Source organism: Dendronephthya gigantea, unplaced genomic scaffold (assembly GCF_004324835.1).
Source record: "Dendronephthya gigantea isolate DGI-Jeju-01 unplaced genomic scaffold, DenGig_1.0 000089F, whole genome shotgun sequence".
NCBI classification, from domain to species: domain Eukaryota; kingdom Metazoa; phylum Cnidaria; class Anthozoa; order Malacalcyonacea; family Nephtheidae; genus Dendronephthya; species Dendronephthya gigantea.
In genome coordinates, this window is record NW_021163099.1 from 101440 (window position 1) to 126500 (window position 25061).

At 36.9% G+C, this 25061-nt stretch overlaps 1 protein-coding gene across 1 annotated transcript; it reads right to left on the minus strand.

The window, feature by feature from the left end:
• Positions 1-473: 473 nt before the first annotated feature.
• LOC114533304 (zinc finger protein OZF-like) lies at positions 474-18763 on the minus strand. Its single transcript, XM_028554812.1, has 4 exons — positions 18693-18763; positions 18387-18601; positions 823-1555; positions 474-747 (listed from the first exon to the last, which is right to left on the minus strand). Exons 1-4 carry the CDS (start codon positions 18761-18763, stop codon positions 474-476), a joined length of 1293 nt encoding a protein of 430 aa, XP_028410613.1.
• Positions 18764-25061: the final 6298 nt, after the last annotated feature.

Consider the following 25061-nt stretch of genomic DNA (forward strand, 5'->3'; position numbering starts at 1 on the left):
TATATTATCTTGTTTGCCTTGTCAAATTCAAATCAATTTATTAATTATCATGGCTTATAATTCATTCATTTTTTACTCCCTGCATTTTATATTTTTTGAAGCTTCTTTTTTCAATACCTTTCCTTTTAGTTATTTGTTAAATTGGTCTTACATCTGTGTGATAAAAACACAATGATTTGACTATTTTTTTAAGTTCAAAGGATGTATTTATACCCGATGTCTTGGCAGTCAAATTTGAAAGACATGTCAAGGTGATGACTATCGCGGCCAACTAAATTATTCAAATTTCATTGATTTTCTGATGCTGTGCATGATGCAGTGGGCGACCAAGATTTCATCGAGTTTAATCGGTAGAAATGCTGGCGATTTTCATAGGCTTTATCAAGAAATGCCTGCCTGCTTATTGTTAATATCTATTCTCGTAAACATTATTTACTCTAAGTTCACTCACATTTTTAAGGTGCGCAGAATAATCATGTCACAAGAATCTCGAAATCTCTCTCACAAACATCAAGTTCAATAGATTTCTGTCTAGCGTGTGTTTTTCTATGTCTTGATAAGCCACCACACTGTAGGAATCTCTTCTTACAAATATCACATTCATAAGGTTTCTCTCCAGTGTGTATTCGTTTATGTCTAGCCACACTACTAGATTGCGCGAATCTCTTTTTACAAACATCACATTCATAAGGTTTTTCTCCTGTGTGTGTTGTTTTATGACCAGTCAATTGAGCAAAAGTACAAAACCTTTTCTCGCAAACATCACATTCATAATCCTTCTCTCCAGTGTGTGTTCTTTGATGTCTAGTTAAACCACCATACTGTAAGAATCGCTGCTTACAAACATCACATTCATACGGTTTTTCTCCAGTGTGTGTCCTTTTATGTCTAGCTAAGCCAGCAGACTGTAAGAATCTCTTCTTACAAATATCACATTCATGAGGTTTCTCTCCAGTGTGAGTTCTTTGGTGTCGAACTAAATGATTACTACGCGAAAATCTCGTCTTACAAATATCACATTCATAAGGTTTCTCGCCTGTGTGTGTCCTTTGATGGGTAATTAAATTGTTAGCACGTGAAAAATTTTTCTTACAGACATGGCATTCATAAGGCTTTTCCCCAGTGTGAGTTCTCTGATGTCGAACCAAATTGTTACGAAGCGAAAATCTCTTCTTACAAACGTCACATTCATAAGGTTTCTCTCCAGTATGTGTTCTTTTATGTATAGCTAGACAGTCACTGCGTGAAAATCGCTTGTTACAAAAATCACACTTATAAGGCTTTCCTCCAGTGTGTATTTTTTGATGATTAACGAAAATACTAACATGTGAAAATATCTTCTTACAAAAATCACATTTATAAGGTTTTTCTCTAGTGTGTATTTTCTTATGTCTGGTTAAATCACTCCTTTCACGAAATATCTTCTTACAAACATCACATTCATGTGGCTTCTCCCTCGTATGTGTCCTTTTATGTCTTTTTAAATGGCTTGATTGAAAAAATCTCTTATTGCAAACGTTGCACTCATGTGGCCTTTGAGTTTCTGTTTCAGTTTCTTACATCCAAGCTGCATGATGATTTGTACATGTTCTGAAAATATTCACAAATTATGTCATTTAATTCTAACTTGAAATACATTCAAACAAGCCCTTGCCATTTTAAACGTATCAAATAATTTCCTGAGCTTGCCAAGACCGTATTGTAACAATTCAAATCAGTTGGTAGTAGATATTCCTATTGTTCGAAAACAAATATATAGTCATCAAAGTGATCCTTTTAATCGATCCGCTGATAGGCAGACTATTTATGGACGCTCACAGCTAACGCGTAGCGCTAAAAAATTCAACCTTCAATGAAGCAAAACAATACAAAATCCTCAGGGCTAAAAGTTGAATGTTGTCTTTTTTGTATCTATGGATCGATATATTTGCGGCCTACTTTTCAACACGTTTAAGGTGGCTTGATAGAGTATAATAATTATTTGGTTGCGCCCTTGCGAGTCTGGAAACATCAATAGCCTAGTGATATTTGTCTAGTTTTATTTTCGCACTGCCAAAACCAGCAAGAAACATAAACATAAATGCTGTTATTAGAATTGGAACAATCAGAACAGCATGCGCGACGTGTTTGTTTCACGTGATAACTGTATTTAGACTTCGGGCGTGTAATTGCACAAGTCAATTGCAAAAATTCTATTTTCGGTCAAAAAAGCGCTCTATATCTCGTTATCTAGTACGATGACTTATGCCGAGATTTTTGTTGCCGAATAATTATGAGTAAGTTAGCTTTGGGGAGGAGAGAAAAGCGTGGTTTTGTGTTACGCGAGGCCGAAAATTGTAGCTCGGTAGTCGTTGCTAAATATTGTTGAAAATATTTTTTAAAAGGGTTAGCTATTGGGGAAAGAGGTCGGATAAACGCTTAACGGATTATTGAAAATGATCAGAACGTGGCGTAACTCATGTATATTTTTCTCTTATGTTTTTACATGTTGATCTTTAATAAACCATCATTGATATTTGGACATTTATTGTCGAAGCGGATTTTTACGTTCGATCGATCTATATAGCAAATAATCCACTTCCCTATCGGAACGAAAGACAGTTACATTTACTGAAGATTTATAGGTTGATGCTTTAGCGAGCGATCGAGGTCAAACAAAGATTGAGCTATGATGCAAACTTTTGTGATATTGGGATACTATTTTTTTGTTCATGCTGTCTCAAGCGCATTAATACTAGCTGCTGTTAGAATTGGTAACGTGTATTCATAAAGGGGATAATTTCATTTACATGTACAGTTACATGTCTCAATATCCAAATCCGTTTACTAGATATAAATGGAGTGTACCTTTTGTTGTTAATTTGTTATATACACGATAATGTCTTGTGCAATATTATTGTGGTGAATAGAATTTCCTTGACCACCGGATTTCTGATTGCTGTTTCGTTTTTAATTTGCTAACTAACCCTCGATTAATAATAAAAAATTATTTTCACTGACCGGTTTTAGGTATCGCGCAGTTGCTTGTCGATCAAACTGACTTGCGCTTCGCTAATCAAACTTGCATTGTTTAGGTGTTCAGTTCTATATGATGCTCTTACTCGAAGCATCTTCACGAGGCCGTAATTTAGCTTAGCTTAACTTGCATCAACGTTTACACAAGATTTGATTTTAGTTTTGGGGATGGACATCGACATTGCAAAAAGATTTATAAAGAGCTCCATACCAATAACTGCACTGTTCAGCATGCAGTGATCAACATAGTTACAATAATGGGTATGTCTTTAGTCTTTACTTCGCTTTCATAAATAGCTATTTTTTGTACAAAATCTGATTTGGGTGACTGGTTTATTTCATGCAAGTTTCCACCCTATAGTTTAGGAAATTGTTTGCTTAGCATAGATTCAATGGACGAGGAGGAATGAACCCGACGGTTGGTGCAAGCATTTGCAACTATTTCATTTTCTAGAACTTATTTTTGTCCCCGGGCAGATTACTGAATAACGATTTGACAACAATTAATTATTATAGCGATACTCCAATGCAGAGCAGTTCTCTTAGAACATTGTACATTATAATTATTTTACTGATGTATGTACTGCAGTGATTTGTGACTTCGCGTCAGAACCCGAATATAAAGTAGCTATATGCATGTCACTTTAAAATAAAACTCTTGTGAATAATAGAATAATCTATAGAAAATATACCTGACAAATGCATAGGATCTACAAAGATTGGTAAAGCAGCTAGCAGTGGATTGTACTTTCTAAGAGTACAGTATGATTATTATGTCATGTAAGTATTAAGATATGCCTACTTAAATATTCTTTTTATCAGTTTAATAATTTCGTCATTTTTCTGTGAAGTCTGAATTTTAGAAGGCACCGATAACCATTAGTCATCATAACGAGAAATGACTACATATCAGAAAAATTGAAGATATATGAGAATGCTTTGAGTATAAAATATGACTTTTACTTTTACTATAATTTTACTTTGAAAAGACAATCATAGTGTGTTGTCGAAAGCTGGGATGCAATCACTTCAAGAATGTCGAATTAAGATGTGCATTGATCTCATACATAATAGGTCTAATCCTCAACACAAGTTGCATCATCTTCTCCCAGACAAACTTTCCGAGACAAGGCAAAGAGTCACGCGGCAGAATAGTGAATTGTGTTATAATTATTATTGTAAAACTGAACGGTTTACGAACAGTTTGTTTCAGTTCATATGAACTTTTTAATGACTCACTTAAGATATAGCTTATTTTATAATATTTCAATATTATCTTAAATTATGTGTAATTTACTATTTCAATACTATATCAAAGTATAGTGTAATTATTCTATTTGTTTTGTAATAATATGCATCACAATATGTTTTTATCCTCAGCTGTTTAATGTGTAAATTTTGCTTTTAAACAATATTAAACATATTACATAATTATTGAACAACAACAACAATGTTTTGCGTGGGTTGGGTAAAAGTGCTATTAATTTGCATAGCACCACAGCTGAATAAATAATAATCATGTGAGTTCCCAGTTATAACCTTTCGTTCCATGCTGAACGGATCTGCGGGGACAGAGGTAACTTTAGTATTGTGTTTCAACTTAATTATGGTAGTGTACGAACATATGTAGCTATATAAGTAAATTACCTTGTAGGTACACCACTTATAAGTATTTAATACTGCAAAGCTTTCGGTTCGTTAACGCAGGTCTTCATCAATGCAATTACCTGACTACACATTTACACGTCACTAAAATATTGCGTTCGTCGTAATGTGTTAGCTCGCGCCATTAATTGAATGGAAAGATGCGACCATTTTGGCGAATGAAAAGTATATCGTCTCTCGTAAAATGAGAGAACGAATCGATTGAAATCTATAAACATCAAACTTTCGCCTAAGAGAAAAGCCACTTAAAGTGCCTATATCACTTGTGGGATCTTTACGGATTTGAATAGAGCTTCAAAAATTAGTTTATAAGTTCTACAACCCTTTTTGATATGGTTAAATAGTTTCGGAAATATTCAGTACATCTAAACATGACGATTTGCCTAAATTTCCGTTGTGGTCGGGGGCCTGGGCCTCAGGAACCGAGTTCTTGTCAAATATAATATAATCAATTGTAATTTAAGTTCGATCTTCCAATAACGTAAACTATTTTGAGAAAAACGCGCCCAGTTGATACAGCCATACACACGCTCCGTTCCCGCATATTTCTCTTGAAAAGCGCAAACTATATCGCTAGTGAAACTCTTCATGTTTATATTATAAAAGACGGCGTGTTTGCAAATCATTCCTGAGTCCCAGTCCCCCCAACCGACGTATTTTCGAAACTATTTAATTATATCAAAAAAGGTTGTAGAACTTATAAACAAATTTATTGAGCCCTATTCAAATCCGTAAAGATCCCACAAGTGATATAGGCACTTTAATAGTACGTGGCGTGCTCTTTTCAGTGTTCGCTAGCTAGATACGTGTCTAGAGCGAACGCGCATTGATTAGAACTAATTTTTTTCATAATTGTTTGGTAAGTGAAACGGTTTAATTAACAGCGCGAGCTAAGGAACACGACGAACGTGATATCACAGTTAATTGAATATACATGGTTTGGAGACCACATAAAACTACAATACAACTCATTAACTATGTTGAGGTAGATTTATGCAAAAAATTGTTCCTTTCTCATCACATGTCTATTTTATTTTGCACAGATAAACCAATGGCAATCTTATAATTAACATATTTTTAAAGTCAAGGTTGAAGAGCTTAGCAAGACGAATGCCATTGGTAAATTTCGCTAAAATACAATAGACACGTGACGAAAAAGGAACCATTTTTTGCATAAACGTGGACAATAACATAGTTAATGAGTTGTATTGTACTTTTATTTAGTCTCCAAACCATGCATATTCTATTAACTGTGGTGATATTTAAGTGACGTGTTGATGTGTAGTCAGGTAATTGCACTCATGAAGGCCCGGATCAATCGACTGAAAGCTTTGCAGTATTAAATACCTACGTGGAGTTGAAAATTCGCCCCGGTTTTGTTTTTTTTTTCGTCTTCGCAAGTCTGAATTGGCGTGAAACATTCTAGTATTTGAAATGTATATGTAACCGTATTTATCTGCGTCCCAGTCTTATCTCCCAAGAGTTGTGGTGTACAGCTTTGGCTAATTTTCCGATGCGCGATTCGATTTCGCTCGCGTGATACGGCAATTCCTCCAAGAGGAACAAATAAACCGTTGTTTTCATGCTGCTCGATTAAGTTTAGATTGAATTGGGGTAAGAATATATTTAATACATGTAGATTCTGGTCCTATTTTAATAATATCGCTGCTATTTCGCCGTTTAACAAGATGATGTGGTCGTGTATGGGCGGGTTGACACGTCGTAGTTTGCACAGGATTGAAGATTTAAAGGCCGGCGCACACTAGAGCTATGTGCTTAGCAAAAAGTCATTCGTGGCCATTGGCGTAAGCCAGTTGCTGAATTTCGCGATCGAACATTTATAGGTTCGCAAGGCATCTAAATGCGGATATGAACTGTATTTTTTATGTTCAGAAGCTTTATATTAAAAACTGCATGGCTCTTGCGCCGAAGTTAAGGCCAGAACATGCGTCTTGTTTACTTATAATATTGATGTCACCAGGCAAACATTCAAAAATATTATTGCGTATGTATTTATATAGTTGATATAATTTTTCTTTGTATAGTTTTTACGTACTGTCAAACGGCAACGAGATAATTATTGTCTCATAGAAATAATGATATAGTTTCGTCTTGGTCGGGTTTTTACTACCTCATCCGCAGGCGCTAGGGAGCATTTCGGGCAATTTCGGAAAATGCGGGTTACAAGCGGGAGCGCCTGCCAATTAACGTTTTCAAGATGGAAGATTGGCAGCTATATGTAATACAGACATCAATGATTACGGAGCAACACCCAAATCGTTAATAACGTATTTTAACTTTGCCTTTGCCATTAATATTATGATCTAATATGCAATATGCATAGCAGCAATGATCTCTAAATACTTAAAAATATAGCATCAAGTATAGCCTTACTTATAACTAGGCTACTATAGCTACAAAGCAAACATACAACAATATTATTATAGTATCTGCGTTCTATATATTTTGCTATGATAAACTATTCCAAATATAAATCTGCATGAAACATTCAAAGCACAATTTGAAACATGAATATGATATCATCATTTTATTACAATGACCATTAAATTTTACAATGTAAATAGCTATATTACTATATAAAATACGAAGTAGCTACTATAGCGTCTTATTGTTCGTTTGTTCTTTGTTGTCTTTTGACTTTACTGAGTATAACAGAAATCTATGATACATTGAAAATATGCACATCGCTATTGCAGCATCGATCGCTATATCAACAATGTTTATCTTAGCTTCCATTAATGCTGTCAAACTACGTCCACAACTGTACAACATGTGCCCAAAATTACCGTTTCATGTTTCACATGATCAAATTTCTTCAGAATGTCGAAATCGGAAAATCGGAAAATAAAATATGTCCTGTTGGCTGTGGCTAACTGGTAGATATTAGCACGTTTTAAACTTCAGTAATATTTGTATTTTCTGCATGCTCGTCTAAATATACCACGGCCATATATCGATTCCTTTCTTTGTTTGCCGCATTTCTATAATATTTTTTGCCAGCAAGTCCAAAATAAACCCAGCTTACGTGACAAATTACCCTGAACTAAGGATGGACGAAATTTCACAACGTGATTTTTCTGGATTCCTGATTTTCAACACATATTCCCGGTTTTCGACATGTTATTCGGCAGGCCCTTCTTCTCTCGTTTTTGATGTTAAATTTTTACCCGCAAAATATCACCGCCCGCTATATTTGCCCGGAAAAGGGCCCGCGGAAGAGGTAGGAGTAGTTATATATTTGAGAAGCTCGTCTAGTTTATACATCTACATTCAACTTAATAAGACGAGTTTCTCGTCCAGACGGGATTCCCGTCAAACTTATATAGCTATCTGTCGGTTTAGACAGAAAAGTTGGAAAGGGAAGTTTAGACTCGCGTCTTTGATCAAAAAACGTCAGGCGAGTTTCCTGCATGTTTAAAAACAAGTTTCTTGAAAGACCTAGCACTTAAATCACTAGGACTGATTGATCTAGGGAATTAAAGCGCTAAGGACGATATATCCGATTTTCAAATCTATATAGATATATTCAGTGGTGGCTTAAATTCAATACAGTGTATCAGGCATGAAGATTCGACTTGATTAAACCTTCGTCATGCTCTCACTGAATATTTATAAGATAATTGAAAAAGATAAAGAGGATAGCGTTTATTGGAAACTTATGATGCAAGATGCAAGACGTGAAATGACATGCAGATATGCATGTAATGCGTTCAATTTTTTTTATTAGATATGTATCTAAAGGTATCTTATAGTCACTATTGCTTGATAATGATCTCACTTCCACGAGTTCCCTAGAAGTATTGAAAAAGTTAAAAAAGGTATAATACCTGCTATTCGTGGTTCGACTACAAGCCTTTTCCCCACAGCCGCAGCACTAAAATAAAGCTGTGTTTGAAAAAGAAATTTGTGAATGCAAGGCCCACAGTTGTCCCTGTGCATGCATACTGTTGTATTGCTTCAATGATTTACAAACAAGGACTGCATCACCATGCACGTCATGTCAGTAGCTAGTTATAATACTAGACCTAAGTGGATTGACGAGTGAGAGAAAAAGACTTCTCAAGACTTTAAGGATACCCTTAGGGTATCCTTAAAGGCTTGAGAAGTCTTTTTCTCTCACAATATTAATTGCAACCAGTTGATGTTGAAGAAAGACGTTGTGACGAACTCCATAACCCGTGCAATCATGCATTTCTGCTGCTACAAAGTTCAGAGAGAATCCGCGACGGGGACATTTAGTTGCAGTAAAGTGACTTTATGAGAGTTGAAAATATTTATGTTCAGAGTTTTTTAAACAAATCGAACAAGATAGGTATAATAAATTAGTGAATATCTTTCAACACTTTATATCTTACCACACTTTAAATCCTACGATTAATTCATACTTTATATCCTAGCATGCACACTTTATAATATCCTACCACACTTTATATCCTCGCATACTTTAATATCCTACCGTTAATGCACACCTTAGTCCTACAACACTTTATATCAACCACAATTTATGTATATAAACACTAAGAAATAAAGAAATATGCATGAACTTCCTATAGGCAGATTGGTTTGAAAAACCCTTAATTCCAGTCAAGCAATGAAATTGACATTGTCAAAGTAGAAGAATTTGGAGAATTACTCTAGGATTGATCACCCAATATTTGTCGCAATTTCGTAATACTTTCGACAATTCAACAATCTATTAAACCAATCTCCTTAATTGTAATATTATTGCGGAATATTATGATATTATATTATATATTATATTTGTAAATGTATGTTCGTAAAATTGGTAAACATTGGCCTCGTTTTTTATCAATTTGGTCACTTAAATGCGATCAAAAAAGTTTCATTTTAAAGATGATGTGAAGTCCGTTCTGCGCATATATACCGAGCATAACAATGTTTGTTTACGTTTGCTATAATTCATAATATTTATTTGACGTATGTGTCGTTTTAATTTTCTTTTTTTCTTCTCGTTCTCGCTTGACCGGCTGAGCACGCTGGTCCAACTTAGCTAAGTTTCTCCCACTCGTGCGGGCTCATGTTGTCAGCGGACAACTTACACAAAATTGAGAGCAGAGCGTAAAACGAAAAGCTTTTAATTTTTTATGCGAAGACCGCTGGAAAACTGAGCCCTCTTTACCGGGAGAAAATTTGCCGAATATGACCAACGTGGAGACGAACACGCTTATTTTATATTATATTTTGAAGAAAATATTTACATTTAAATTTTGAAATTTACTCTCATTACTCTGACGACCCATTTCACAATCATTTAAACGTTTTCTACTCCCGGATAATACAAACTTTCAAACAACACCGAAGAACTGGGAAACTTGCAAAAGAACTCACATGGAAAAAGAAACTTGGCAAACACTAAAAAGTCTTCTAAATAGCCGGCCATCTTGTAAACACAATTAACACATGGACATAAACTCGTTCGCAGTAAAACTTGCGAATCGTACGAATGGAGGCATTCCCTCTATTTCTAGCCCCAGGGGCGCCGGAATATCGATATATAATAACGGGGGCAGATATTCATATATTCGTGTTCGCAGATCGTAAAAACAATCGATTTCAAAAGGAGTTAATAATGCAGAACACGAATATATGAATATCTGCCCCCGCTATTATCGATATTCCAGCGCCCCTGTCTAGCCCAGCAGAATGCATTTCTCCACTTGTACAGGTCGAATCGACTCGCACGATTTGTCAAATTGTATAGGTCGACGGATAGACAATAGCCCCTTTGTCTCTAAACATATCAACATACATTTCTCCACTTGCACGGGTCGAAATGACTCGTACGATTTGACAAACCGTGTGGGTCGACGAATAGACATAGCCCCTTACATTCATTAATTTCAACCAGTCGTACGCATCGTTTTCACAGTATTGGACAACCAACCCAGACGAGCGGTACTAGTGGGTGCTAAAGGAGCAATTTTCATCTTCGAGACAATAAAGCTTACACGAACTGATCCTTTCATATCGACAGTACAAAAGTGAGCACCGTTTTTTATTTCAACTCTGGAGGCTTTTGAATGTATCTCAGCTCAAAAATCGATTGAAATGCTTCAATTTCATCCAACCATCTATGAAATCGTCGATCAATATCTCAACCTATCGCGTCGTCCCAATGCAATCAAGTTCTTTTGACCACAGTTCTTGGAGGAGGATGACAAATGGCGACAGATAATTCAAGCTAGGGATCAAAAAAGGGGCAACTTCGCTTGTGTCAATGAATATAACATGGTGTTTGACGGCAGTTCATTCCAACGCTCAATTCAACATCATGATCGAGTTAACTAAATGATTGTAAATTTTCTAAATACCTCAACATTTGACGCTTGAAGTGAATTCATCTTTCCAAATAATTTTGAACTTGACGCTGCCGACGGCCTAACTTTCTTTCCAAGGTCTTCTTTGAATGCTTCTTCATAAGCCTCGTTTTAATATCCAAGCTTTTCAATGCATTCAGCCGCCTTGCCAATTAAAATTTGACTTTAATCGAATCATCCTTTATTTCGATGGTTCATCATTACCAGAAAGTTGCGACATGATAATTTGCATGTATACTAATTTGGATTTAACTTTCAGCATAATGGCCTTCAACTTTTACTATAAAATACATATAGTAAATATACAAAACTTAAAAATGCCGTTGCCTTAGACCTTGCCTACTGTTTGCCGACCTCTAGATCGGTAGAGCAGCGGTTTAGAAACGTTTTGGTGACCAAATTTTTTAGCTTGGGCATTTCTGCAATCTGCCAAATTTAAAAATATATTGCTCAAAGTTTATCCGTGTTCTGTCAACGAACTTATAAAATCGCTCACATGCATTGATTCGAATATCTCGATTCAGGTAGTTGATTAATTGACGTGTAATATACCAAAAAAATTGTTAAAGATATTGTCTTTCGTATTTGCGTATAAACTTTTTTGTACGGCTCGGATTTTCACTGCAATCACTTTAAAAAATATTATCAGTCTTATCAGGAACTTGAACAATACGAAGGCTATATAGCCTACACATTTGTTCACAATCAGTTGGCCGAACGTAGAAATACCTAAGGTAAGTAATTCGATCATTAAAACGTTGGGAAACGGCTGTTCTATTGACCCAGAGGTCGGCAAACAGTAGACAAGGTCTAGGGCAACGGCATTTTTAGGTTTTGTATATTTACTATATGTATTTAATAGTAAAAGTTGAAGGCCATTATGCTGAAAGTTAAATGCAAATTAGTACAAATGCAAATTATCATGTCGCAAATTTCTGGTAATGTTGAGTCATCAACAGTTGTTGTAAATGATGCCCAAAAATATTTTGAACCTTTTGATCGACTGATTTGGGTATATATTTTTGTAAGTTGCATTTTAAAGGTTTGTCTTTTGTTTACGTCAGTCGACTGCCCCCAAAGGCTGTCCTGTAAGGACCGTATCTAACGTAGCTCTAGCCGTTTCTTTTTTCCCATTATCAGACATTTCTATCATTAGACAACCATTTCCTGCTTCCAAAATATGTAGAAAATATCTCAATACATTTTATCAAAAAATTCGTTTATTTTTTATCAACCATAAGACTAAGTAACTCACAATAATTATAACACTCTAATGGCTTTTATAACCCTAAAGATCAATAAATATTTTTTATTATATTGTACAGTATATTAGGGATGAGAAATTGTTGACGGATTAACTATGAAAGCCGTTGCTATGAAGATAATTAGGTTTCAACATGGCCGCCAATTTTAAATTAATTGAAATTATTTCGTGAATCCTTTGGTGATTTTTTTTCTCCGAATGCGTTTCAAGCTATTTAGTAAACGACAGGACAATTCTAAATTCAATTTATCCATAGCATTTTCTTAATTGCATAAAACCATGTTTTCACACTTAATCCTGTCAATCACTAAGCATCTGACAAAAAGGTTCAGTGGAAAAAGAAGAGTTTGTGAAATAATTGTAGTTTAATGATAACTAATAGCCATATTGAAAAGTCATTGTTGCCATGGCAACGGCTTCTATAATTGGCCAATCAATAGTTTCTCGAACATAGCATTCAATACGTTGAAGCTAATTTCCATCTATAGTTCAAAACCCTAAAGAGCCACCTTAAGCTTATAATAAACTAGCAATCTCAAGCGTATCAGTTTTCATTTTACTTAAACCACAGAGTATCCTAATTAGCCCTTTCTAGATTACCATTTCGCTCAAATTGGAGAGAAGCCATCACAAGAAGGAGGCTGTTATAAAACTCATGGCCAAGACTGAAGCTCACATTACACTATACGGGATTTGCATCAAAAATTAGCCCTGTTAAAGCAAGTTAGCGAGTTTTAAACTTAGAAGTTTGATTGCGCGATTCCTTTAACATAATCTGACAATTGTAAAAGTCCTAGAGACAGAGACACCGTAAAACATATTAAAACTAATGTCGCGACTCTTCTGAAACTCTAAATTTTGATGCCATTCACTCGCGCAGTGATAATTACAACACTTCAATCATGCACGGGTAGTGAAAAATCTAGCAGTTTTTACATATAAATGCTATAATTTTATGTGTATCACAAAGTTTATAGTAATTTAATTTTCGATTTCGACAAATCTTTAAATTCCAAATGTTTATAAAAACTTTTGCGACCACCTCAGTTTGAGTTGAAAAAAAACTGCAGGAAATTTGTGAAATTTCTACTTTGTTATATACACTGTATAATTATGTATCTTGAAATCAAAGAACCTTCTGAATCGGAAGAAGTAAAGTCTGGCAGGAAGAACAATCGATGATCAGTAACTCAAGTGAAACAAAACCGCGCAAAACAGTGGTGAAATATAGAAATTTTAGATTTAACTTTGGGTTTGCGAATCAGCTCATCTTCAGTCACCTTCAAAGTGTATTGTGCATGCACGAATTATATTTCGCGAGTTTTTCTCAAAATATTTTACGTTATTTGAAGATCGAAGTAAAATTGCAATTGATTATATAATGTTTGACAAGAACTCGGTTCCTGAGTCCCAGGCTCCCGAGCACGACGGAAATTTAGGCAAATCGTCATGTTTAGATGTAAATATTTCCGAAACTATTTAACTATATCAAAAAGGGTTGTAGAACTCATAAACTAATTTTTCAAGCTCTATTCAAATCCGTAAAGATCCCACAAGTGAGTACTTTAAGTATGTTCACTGTTGTGCTCGCTATAATTATTATCACCCTTTATCAATAGCTACATGTTTAATTTTGCAAAAAAAAGGAAGGTTGAATTCTTGGACTTTACACAATAATTTGAAAGATATAAGATATTCTTATCCATACACAAACATTTTACAGCGCATTAGAAATTACTTAACTTAATCTTTATTATAATTATTGGCATGCATGATTAATTACTAGAAATAAATTAAAAAAGTTATTTCATCAATAGTACCGGGCCGCTTTATATAGTGCTGGATCTTGTTGGATAGCACAAAAATTTATATACCTGATGCTGCTTGTCCTATATAAATCGAATTCCTATTTCCTATTTCATAAAGTTCACTTACCAACTGAAGTGTTTGTGTCTAAGAGATTTTATTTGTTGTCGAAATGACTCTATATAGTGAAGACGCTGTCTCGACTAGCTATTTCTTTAAGAAAGAATTTTGATAAATAGCTAATATTGTTCTTTAATGACCAGAGCATCTTGATCACATGAATAGACGAGCTGGATAATATGTTACTCCTTATCCGAAAAGTTTTGAAAAAGCGAAAATGAATTTAAAAATACGCGTCGGTGGTCGAATTCTAACAGCTTCACGATATCGCTTCATACCCATTTGGAATGTATAAGTCTTTATTAAAATTAGAATGTTGCATAAAGGAGTCACAACAAACGTGGGAGTTTACATTGCATAAGACTTAGCTAAATTATTATATTTATACTATAAATAAATTATTTACATTATATTTCAACTAAATTATTTACATTACATTATAAACATTATAATAGTAAGATATAGCAAAGGTATTAAAAGTCATTAAAAAGGCACTTATTTAAAAATGATTGTTTAAAACGTTCTGTATTAACTTTCAGCAATATGAATTGGTGATCACGTTCTCTTAAAGATCGCTTTCGTTTTTCCGGTAGCAGTTCATAAAGGCAATGTCCAGGATTGTTTAACTACTCATTTAAGTTTATTCGCACTAACTGTTCATATTTTTGGCATTAAGCCGCGAGACAGGACTTATAAGTATACATTTTAAGTACACTTTAGGCTCTGAGTTAAAAAATGCTATAACGCTATAACGCTGTTTTATAGTCTCAAATTTACGCGCTGGAGGAAACTTGATCCTAGCCTCGCTTTCGAGCACGAAACTCGCGTTAAAGGCATTTGTTATCAAAATTTGTTGAATCCAATTAACTTCTGACGGACGTTTTATAGCTTGTGAATTAGATGCAACAAAATGAGGTCGTACGCGCGTGTTAACAGACATTTATGCAACCTCCATTCCTAGGGGTTTCCAAGAGATTTTTAAAACGATCTTGCCGCTTCCGCCTTCGCGTAACAGGAATGACACCTATAATCATGATAATACTGGCAATTGGATTAATTTGCAATTTTAAAGCACAAAGTAATAATAATCATAGACGGTGGTTAGTGCGGTCGTCAGCATGTATCCATTACGCAATTCGAACTTTTGATAATGAGATGACAATATTAATAATTGAAGTTAGTGTCTTAGTGATGTTTATCATCTCTTTGAGTTGCATTCGACGCAACGAAAAAACGACGCGTTCAATTATACTATATGGAGAAAATTGTAAATGAAGAAAATTTCGCAAAATTATGTCAAAATTACTCGGTTTTGCGTGCTTTATGGCATATGTTGCTCATATCAATCAATTGCCGGGCGGTTTAAAAGGCGTATGCATAAAGTAAGTTATTTGGAGACCCCCCATATGATAAGTTATAATATTTCTAATAACATCTGGCGCTGCGAGTGACTCATATGATATGGCTAAATGCGTTTCTAACAGCTCGAGAGTTCTGTTTACAGTACTTGCGCAAATTGAAATTGACCTTACATAAAATAGAGCGAAATATGTGTATGCCGATGTACAAGGATCATCTTTGTTTCGCAGTATTCTGGCGTGACAACTCAGGATCTATCGTATCTGCACGAATTGGACTTCTTCTACTTAGAAATCTGCGGAGTGCATTAATGAAGGAATCTGTGTCAAGGCTTCTTGCGACTTCGATATGTACAGCTCTCGATGCCACACATGTGAACATAACTCCATACCTTTTAATTTCCTTGCGACATTCCTTGATAATGAAAGGCCCAAAGTAGTCGACAGCACAAATTTTAAAGGGCGGCGCAGGTTCTAAACGATCTGGTGGCATGCAATAAGGCCATACGCTGCTCTTGAGCACTTCCACGTAGTTTGGGACACATTTACCTAATACATATGGCCCTAGAGACAAGTTAGGACGCACCGAGAATCCAGTATCTATTTTCTCTAATTTCACTTATTTGTATTAATTTTGCAACCTTTTCCTTGATGATGAACTTTATGATGCAAATATCTGGCAATCAAATCCGTAACATGATTGTTTTTCGGTAGTACTACAGGGTGTACGCACAGTGTCCGGGCAGATTTGACAAGGGAAGACGACCTCAGATTTTACAACTGAAGACGAGCTAAAGGACCGGAGTTCGAAACACTCATATCAACATGGCGTTGGGCGGCGTTAATAATTATTACTCCGGCTTGGCGTAACTCTTCAACAGAAACGAGAATCATAGCTCTCTTACATATGTTCTTCCTCCCCTTACGGCGCTTATATTCTTCACCCTTAATTACTTTGGTTTTAAGGATGTTTACATATCGAAGACACAACGGAAACGCTTTTCTCACTCGATGCCAATCTGAGAAATACGAGACTCGCTTTAGTAACGTACGAAACGGAACTTCAGCAACTGTGGCGAGGAAACAACCTTTTTCACTTCGGGGTCATCTTCTGCGATGGTCACATCTAACCAGGCAGCCTGACCTTTCCACAGGAAGTTTATCTGTTAATCCATTTAGAGTTGGATAGTTGGCTTGGTCGTAAACTCCGAGAAACTTCGTCTGCTGGGTTGTAATTCGTGTCGACATACGCCCATTGCTCGAACGACGAGCTTTCTGGTATTCGTTGTACTCGATTTGCCACAAATACGTGGAAACGTCGAACCGAATTGCCAATGTATCCCAGAACTCAATTACTTGACTGTCAGTCCAGACGAATTCTTTCGTAGTCGTCACACCCAACTCTCGATGTAATTGCTCGCTCACTTTGTGGCGGTGAGCTCCAACCTTGGCATTGTTACCACTTTCAATAGCATAACTCTCGACTTTCCAAGAACGAAGGAGCAATGGACTTTGCCAATAACGTCAACCAGGCGAAGGTAACTGCACCGACTATATCCCTGAAAACTAGCATCAGAGAAATGATGAAGCTCGGATTTCACGATTGGACCGAAGTCCTTTACCTTGTAGCAACGTGGAATTGAGAACAACTCTACTTTTTTAGCTCGGATTTCCACTTGCACCATCTTATGCGCATGTCGTCAGGTACTGGGTTGTGCCAGCCAAGCTTATAACGGTAGAATTCTTATAAGATCGATTTTCCCTCTAGAAGTAGTGGTGCGACGAATCCAAGAGGATGGAATACGGAACTTACTGTCGAAAGAAAGCCACGACTTGTGCAGGAACGCTCTTTAAGAGCAATGGTGAACTTGAACACGTCCGTCTCGATGGACTCCAAGCCCTTGCTCGAAATTTAGATTTTTGACATATTCCGCTCCATCACCTACTGGGATCTGCCCAAGGACTTTGCTGTTTGAAGTAAATTTGTGGAGGTTGAACCCACCCCGTTTGCATATTTCCGTCACGAATCAGTTGAACTGAAGAGTTCACGATCAATACTGATTTTAATCCGTCGTCAACATAAAGATTGCGTGGAAGAAATTTGGCTGCCTCTTCGCCGACAGTCTCTTCGTTATCATCAGCTGCTGACTTAAACGCGAAATTTGAACAGCCTGGAGACGAAGCTGCTCCGAAAAGATGAACGGTATTCTTCGGGTTCTTTCGGTGTTTCTCCGTTTTTTCACCACAAAAAGCGAAGGAAATCTTGACACAACTCCGTTAGCTAGACTCGATAAAACATTGCCTCGATGTCGCGCATAACAGCGACAGGTTCTCTACGAAATCTGCATAGGACGATCGTCAAGTTGTTTGTCAAGTCTGGATCTTGCAAGAGATGATTGTTCAGGGATTCGCCGTGGAACTGGGCAGAACAATCGAACACCACACGTATCTTGTTGGGTTTTTTTGGGTGGTAAACGCCATGATGAGGTATAATTTTATGCCATACGAATTTGTCTGTGACCTTTCTTTGCTGCACCGGAATATTCTCGGCATAGCCACTGTCGATAACCTTCTGCATGAATTTCAGGTAGTCTTCTCGTTAGGCAGATTGGATTCGAGACGTTTCTTTGGTCAGAAATATTGGTTGTTCAGCTCTGTCCAGCTTTTGTACCACCAGTGTATCGATTCTCTACACTGCAACACTGGTTTGGCCATGCATGGTGTTGAGCTTTAATGATACTTCAGTTCCATTCACGCCAATCTCTCAGAGCACCGGGTTCTTTATCAAGGTAGAATTACTTCCCTCGTCGAGTAAGGCGTAGACGTTGACTTCGACGTCCGGACGATCTTTGTGGCTGACTGCCACAGGAACAAACATGGCCGTAACAATCTCCTTGTCTTCGACAACGTTCGAAGAACCACAGATACCCATTGAATTTGCAGATTCGTTTGATAGCGATGCCTCGTCGTCATTATTTGTCTTGCCTTGGACGGGAGGTTCCTTGTCTTCCTTGCTAGTGGAACGTTTCTTCGGTTTGATATACCATGCAAAGATATCGGATGCATTTTACCACACTCTTCCCACTTCATTCTCGATCGACAAACGGATGACAAGTGTCCCTTTTTGAAACATTCAAAGCATAAGCGCTGATTGGGCACGAAGTCTCGTCTCTCATCTCTACTTTTAAACTTGGGGCATTTTTCCAGACTGTGGCCTTTAGAGCATGAAAGACATTTCGAAAACGTTTGCCGTCTTTGCGATCCGAAATTTGAGGAATTCTACTCGTTTCGCTGGCTGTTTGTCGCACAATCAAAGCTACCGCCTTGCTTTGTATCCCATAGCGTCCCTTAGGTTTGCTGTCTAATTTCTCGCTCGACTTTCTCTCCTTTTATAAGCCGTCCGGTGAAAAAACTGGATCGTTAGCGACTGGATCGTTAGTTTCTTTAAAAAACTTAACAAAATCACTAAAGGTCACCGACCCGGACTTCGATCTTTTTTCGTAGGCCTGACAACACCACTTTGTTCAAGATAGGAGGGAAGCTTCGCGCTTATTTTGCTTAACGTATGACTCGTGTCGAGCTCGTTTGGCGACCCTACAGCATTTACGGCTTCCTTGCATAACGAATTAAAAAGTCCGAAAATTTCCGTACTCCAGCGCTATCGCCAGCCTTAATAGGTGACCAATTACGTAATCGTGACTTATACGCTTCCGCCACATGCACAGGATTATCAAACTTTCATCAAGCAATTTTTCCTCGAGCCTCTTTATATGCATTTTCCGAATTAACTGCTAAGAACCCGTTCACCACATTGTTAGCCTACCCGGTAGAGTACTTGTTCAGAAAGTAAAGACGATCCTTATCTGCTGAAACGTTATCACAAATTATAGACTGAGTCAAATGCCGTAGTGAATTACGCAGGATAGTCAAAATACATTGCCATTAAGGGTTGGTGGTTCCTTAACTGGTTGACGGTTGGTTACGTGTTGCTTGGTTAAAAGGGCACTTAGCTCAGCTTGTTTCGTTTGCACTTCAACTAATTGCTGTATGTTTGCGTCGGCGTTATAGGATTAGATGTCACAAACAAGCGTATCAATATATAGCAGCGAGAGAAAAGTTTAAGAAAATTCTCATTCAATTTAGTAGAGATTGATAATGATCCGTTTAACCGTTGATTTGCGTAACTTTCCGTTATACTGTGGTTTCTGACTTGCGAGTGTTTTGAAGATGAAAGTAATTGCAAAATTACTTTCAGTATGCATTGCTTTTATATGTTACACCACCAAGAATCAAATAAATACACAAAATATTGACTAAATTGTGCGAGCGTAAAAATTCACGGTCAACCGCCATGGACCACGCACGCGCTCATTTTGATTTATCTAAAATAGACAAAACACTTAAATCTTTTCGATGTTTCGACCTGAGGGCCTTCGGCAGGAGAGTTAGTATGAAAATAAATAGGGGAGAATACATGTTTTGTATGGAAGCAAAACACGTGATAAAATGGGCTAATAGAATAGAAAAAAATCAAAACAAATTGGAATACATTGCTCTGCCAAAGAGACGCCTGAGTGTGGGCTAAGAATATCCCGCAGTGAGAGAAGCCTGATCAGCAGCGAAAATATATTACAACCAGCTTTGTTGTAAACAAAGAAATGGAAGTCATATTACTCGCGTGAAAGAGAGTCTTTCGTTTATGCTGGAGCTAGGGATGAAAAGTGCCAAAACTGTGGATGAGTCGCATTTCCTGTCGTTTACGGCTATCGTTAGTACCGGAAAAAGGGCAAAGGGCTCTAATTCTCATGTGTTGTACACAATGATTACCAGAGGTAAAGTGTTGGTGCTATCGTTACCCTTAGAGATTTTCCAGTTTCACCGATATAATTATAGTAAACCACATTTGTTGCATGAGATACAATAAAATGAGTTTGGAGGAGAGGCATGTGAAATGGTGTCTGATGAAGAACTGTGAATTGGAAGCCGAAATAACGGTGCCGGACCCGGTAAATGAGCATGTTTTACATTGCCAATGGCACAGGGAAATGTGCCTTTGGGCTCTGAACAGTTTTGCTGTAGAGAGCTGTGAACCAATGTGCCCCGGATATTCTTGTTGTGCCGAGAAGATACGAGGGGTTATCGGTGAAAATTAATGTCTCCAGATCATTCTGCAAGATATGTATATTTGTAAGTATGACAACCCTAACAGCAAAATTGAAGGGATTATGTGTTAGAACTAAGGGGGTAGAATTAATGGTGGGGATGGTAGAGGCAGGGTCGCTAAAAGTGTCTAAGCGGGAAATGTCGGAAGCCTTAGATAAGACAGTGTCAAGGCATAGCCGCGGCTGACAAACAATGTTCTCATCTCAAGACATTTGGACCGGAGTTCATCATCTTCACTTTATTTTGAGAAATACCGGATAGACCTCTTAGTGTGGCTGGGGTGGAAGGAAGAATATTAGAGGTAGCTATGGGATCGAGTCAATGCGCTTGTAGAACACTGAGGTAGTGAGCTTATTACCATTGATGGAAACCAGGATATCTAAAAATGATACACTGGCCTCACTGATTTCCCATCTGAATTGGAGTGCTGGATGAAATTCATCAACAAATTTGATGAATCTCTCCAACTCTGCACGGAAACACGATAATGTACCAAGACAGTCATTAATGTACCTTCCAAGGTAATCAGATAGAGGACCGGTGAACTGTTCATAGATTTGTTTTTCCACAAAACCTACATACAAGTTGGCATACTTGGGACCCATTTTACTTCACATTGTTACACCACTTATCTGTTGGTAATGCTCACCATCAAAGGAAAAATTGTTAAGAGTGAGCACCAGTTTACCGGGTGTAATTCCTAATCCCCTAGCGGAATTAGGTTCCTCGCAAGCGTTCCGCACCCTCGGGGGTAAATTCTGCAAGCCATTTTATAATTTTAATACGCCAACAACTCCTAAAAAGGATATCATACTCGGGAAACAGACAATGAAATGAAAAATATTGTTATTGTTGTAGCAACTAAATAACGGAAAATCGATTAAAAATACAACGTATTGACAGGTGAAAAAAGGCGTAAAAAGTCCAAACTAAGACGTTTTTGGGTATGTTTTTTATTTTTAACATTCTTTTTGCCTTTTTCAGAAAGGTTTTCGCCCAATTTAGCCGTACGTTGCTTTGGTTTTGTCGTTTTGTTCACATTTTTTACAGCGAGGTGATTAAATTTCACTGCGGGCCAGATGCACTTTACAGCGGGCTGGTTGCAAAATTCCGGGCCGCTGTGAAACGCTTCTCAGCCAATCAGATTGCTTTAAATCCTAAAGCAATCCTTTGATCCAAAGGCTCACATCAGTACGATAGCACACCAGCACACTATATTTTTGCCCGCTGCCGATCGGTAGGGATGGAGACGGTATCCGAGCGAAACGATCGGGCTAGGGGTGAAACGATGTTTCTTTTGAGTTTGCTGTTTTCGGCGCAGATAATAACTCTACGAACCATGCTATTTTAACGGTACCTCCTCCATCCCGTGATCAACTGTCACACGTGAGTCACTGAAGTGAAACCGTGGAATAAACGATACGAACATCAAAGTACACACACACACAAAAAAATACCTGTTACTGTGGCGATCATTAATGAATTTACCTTTATCCCAAACCCCAACTCAACGACCAAAACGGGTGTGAAAAGGACAGTGCTTAATCCTGCAAAACAAACTAACAAAAAAAACCCCAGCGAGATTAATAAGACGCTTCTTCCGTAGAGTTCACAACATCGCGTGAAGTCGTTAGGGAAAGGGGAGGGATGGGTCACGCAATCAACTAACAACTCGATCACATCCTTTATTGTTTAATAATAAATACATTTAAATCCTTTTGAAATCGATTCAGTGTTTTTACGATCTGCGAACACGAATATATGAATATCTGCCCCCGTTATTATCGATATTCCGGCGCTCCTGTTTAGGTATTTTTTAATATCCAGCAGAATATTCCAAAGACATCATTAATTTTCATTGAGATACCCCTGGTCTCGTTTTGGAACAGCAAAAATATCTGGGATACAACTCTTTAGAGCAAAACATTTCAGAGCCCAAAGGCACATTACCACCTTGTAGCATTTGCAGATATAAAATATACTGTTTCAGCTATTCCCAGAGTGTGATTTGAGTTCTTGCTAAGTTGCTGAAAGCATTAGATTTCAGATCACTGGTTTCTGATCACTGATCACGCAATTCAGATTGACAGCTTTACCATAATGGTATTTCATTCAGACATATTGCCATTCGAGTTTTGCTATAAAATACATCGAGCTAGTGAAAATATGAAACGTAAAATCGTCGAAACCACAGACCTAATTTGACTCTTCGAGCATTGTTTGCCGACCCCTAAATCGATAAGGAACGTTTTGGTGACCGAATAATATTTTACCTTGCGAAATTTTACAACCGGCTAAGCACAAAAATATATTCCTCAACTTTTAATATGGCCATGCAAAATCGCTCACATTAATATTAACATTTCGATTCAGATAGACAATGAATTCACGTATAATATATGCCAACTGAAGAAATTTTGTTCAAGACGTCTTTCGTATTCCTGACATAATTTTCCTCCAGGGGACGGATTTTTTCTTGTGTAACTTTAAACAATTACGGTCGTACTATATTCGCCCAGGATTCCTGGGACTTCGTACCCGACTTTCGAGTGAAGATTATGACTTGATAAGCAAAGAATTAGTTGTGCACATTCTTTACTCGGAAGCTTTATATTCATTTTGATTAAATTTGAATAAAACAATAGAGGAGACAATGTCTTTTTAAGGCTGAAATTCTAATTCCAGTTGAATACAGAATGTCCCAAAACTGTTAAAACCACCCATAACTATGTAACAGTTAGAGTTTGAATGCCTAAGCACACTGACGCTGTTGGGACCCACAAGTGTATAAATGTTTAACATAAACAATTTTAATCATGATAACAGTAAAGTTTGTTTGTATCCACAAAGAATTCTTATCACCAAAAATCACAATTGACAGACATGGATAACAATATTTAAATTTACATCTCAAGCATTCCTTCTTTTCTAGAAAATTTCAAATTTTTCTTGGCCTATATAGCATTTTATAAAATGCGTTGATCCCCACGAGAAAAACTCGCAAAAAAGCCATTCAAATTTTAACAATAGGCAATTTGAATAGATTCGAGCGTGAGGTCAGTACTGTGAATACCAGACTGAGAATTTTTAATGAAAAGAATATGGAAAAAAAAACTCAAAAAACCTCGGTCTGACATCTCGCAGCACATACCCAACAAACAAGGTCGGTAATCTTTTTATTATTATTGCTGGACTGTATGAGACATCCGGGATAATGGTCCAGATATGGAATATACGGACCATTGGCCGGATATGGGTCTTAATTTTACGGAACGCTCGTCAAACAATCAGCTTAGAGGATTTTGAAAAGCCATGTAATAACAAAGATTTTTTGCTACAAATACATTCAAAAATTGCTCGTCAATTTTCAAAGTCGAAAATGAAAAATCGAAAGCCATCAATCAATCGATGCGGAATATTGCTTAGAATAATTGTCCGAAGTTTTCAAATTCTATTATTTTAAACTACCTGTTTCACTCGCAGAGATATAACACTGATTGAATATAGACAAACGGACATGATTTGTTAGTGCTTTCTTCTCATATAATATAAATAACCGAAGCTGGTACTTAATTTTTATCGAGGGGGGGGGGTACTTTTTTACCACCGCCTGTAATTTGTGTTACAATGTGCCAGAGGGCAAAATTGTAAGAAAGGAAAGCCCTGTAATCATCTAAAAAGTGGTAAAGTATATCGTCATTGTCGCAAAAAGTTAGGCACTTTGCTATTCACTGCAATTGTCCCACTCCAAAGGAAAAAAAAGGTTTCTTTAAAAAACAAGGACCCTTAAGAGAAATGCACTCACAAATGAAAAGAAGGCTTTTGTATCTACGAATAAAGTAATTTCATTTCATTTCAGGTGAATAATAGTCTTAGTATATTTACAGAGGTGATTTTTTGATTAAACGAATCTGCCATTCATTAATTTCACAAGTGGAAGGAGGAATGTAAAACATTCAAAATCTTAAAGGCTTTTTAAAAAGAAAGGTCTATTGTGGAAGTGGTATAAATATGAATAATCAAAGCATCAAATGGACCATTTTTAGAAGGCTAGTAATAGCTAAAGTACAAAAGAGTATTTATAAATCGGAACAGATGAGGCAAAACGATCTTTGGAAGGAATAAGACTCTTTCAACAAATTGACAAAATTACTGCATTAGTGAAGCGTGAATGTTGAAAATTTCTTCCCCATGTAACGCGTAAGGTAATGGTTTCGGAGTAATATTTCATGCGTTATGACAGCAAAAACACTGTAGCCAGAAAAAGAAGCAATCAGGGCTGTAAAGAAAATTGTATATCTAGGGGAGTAA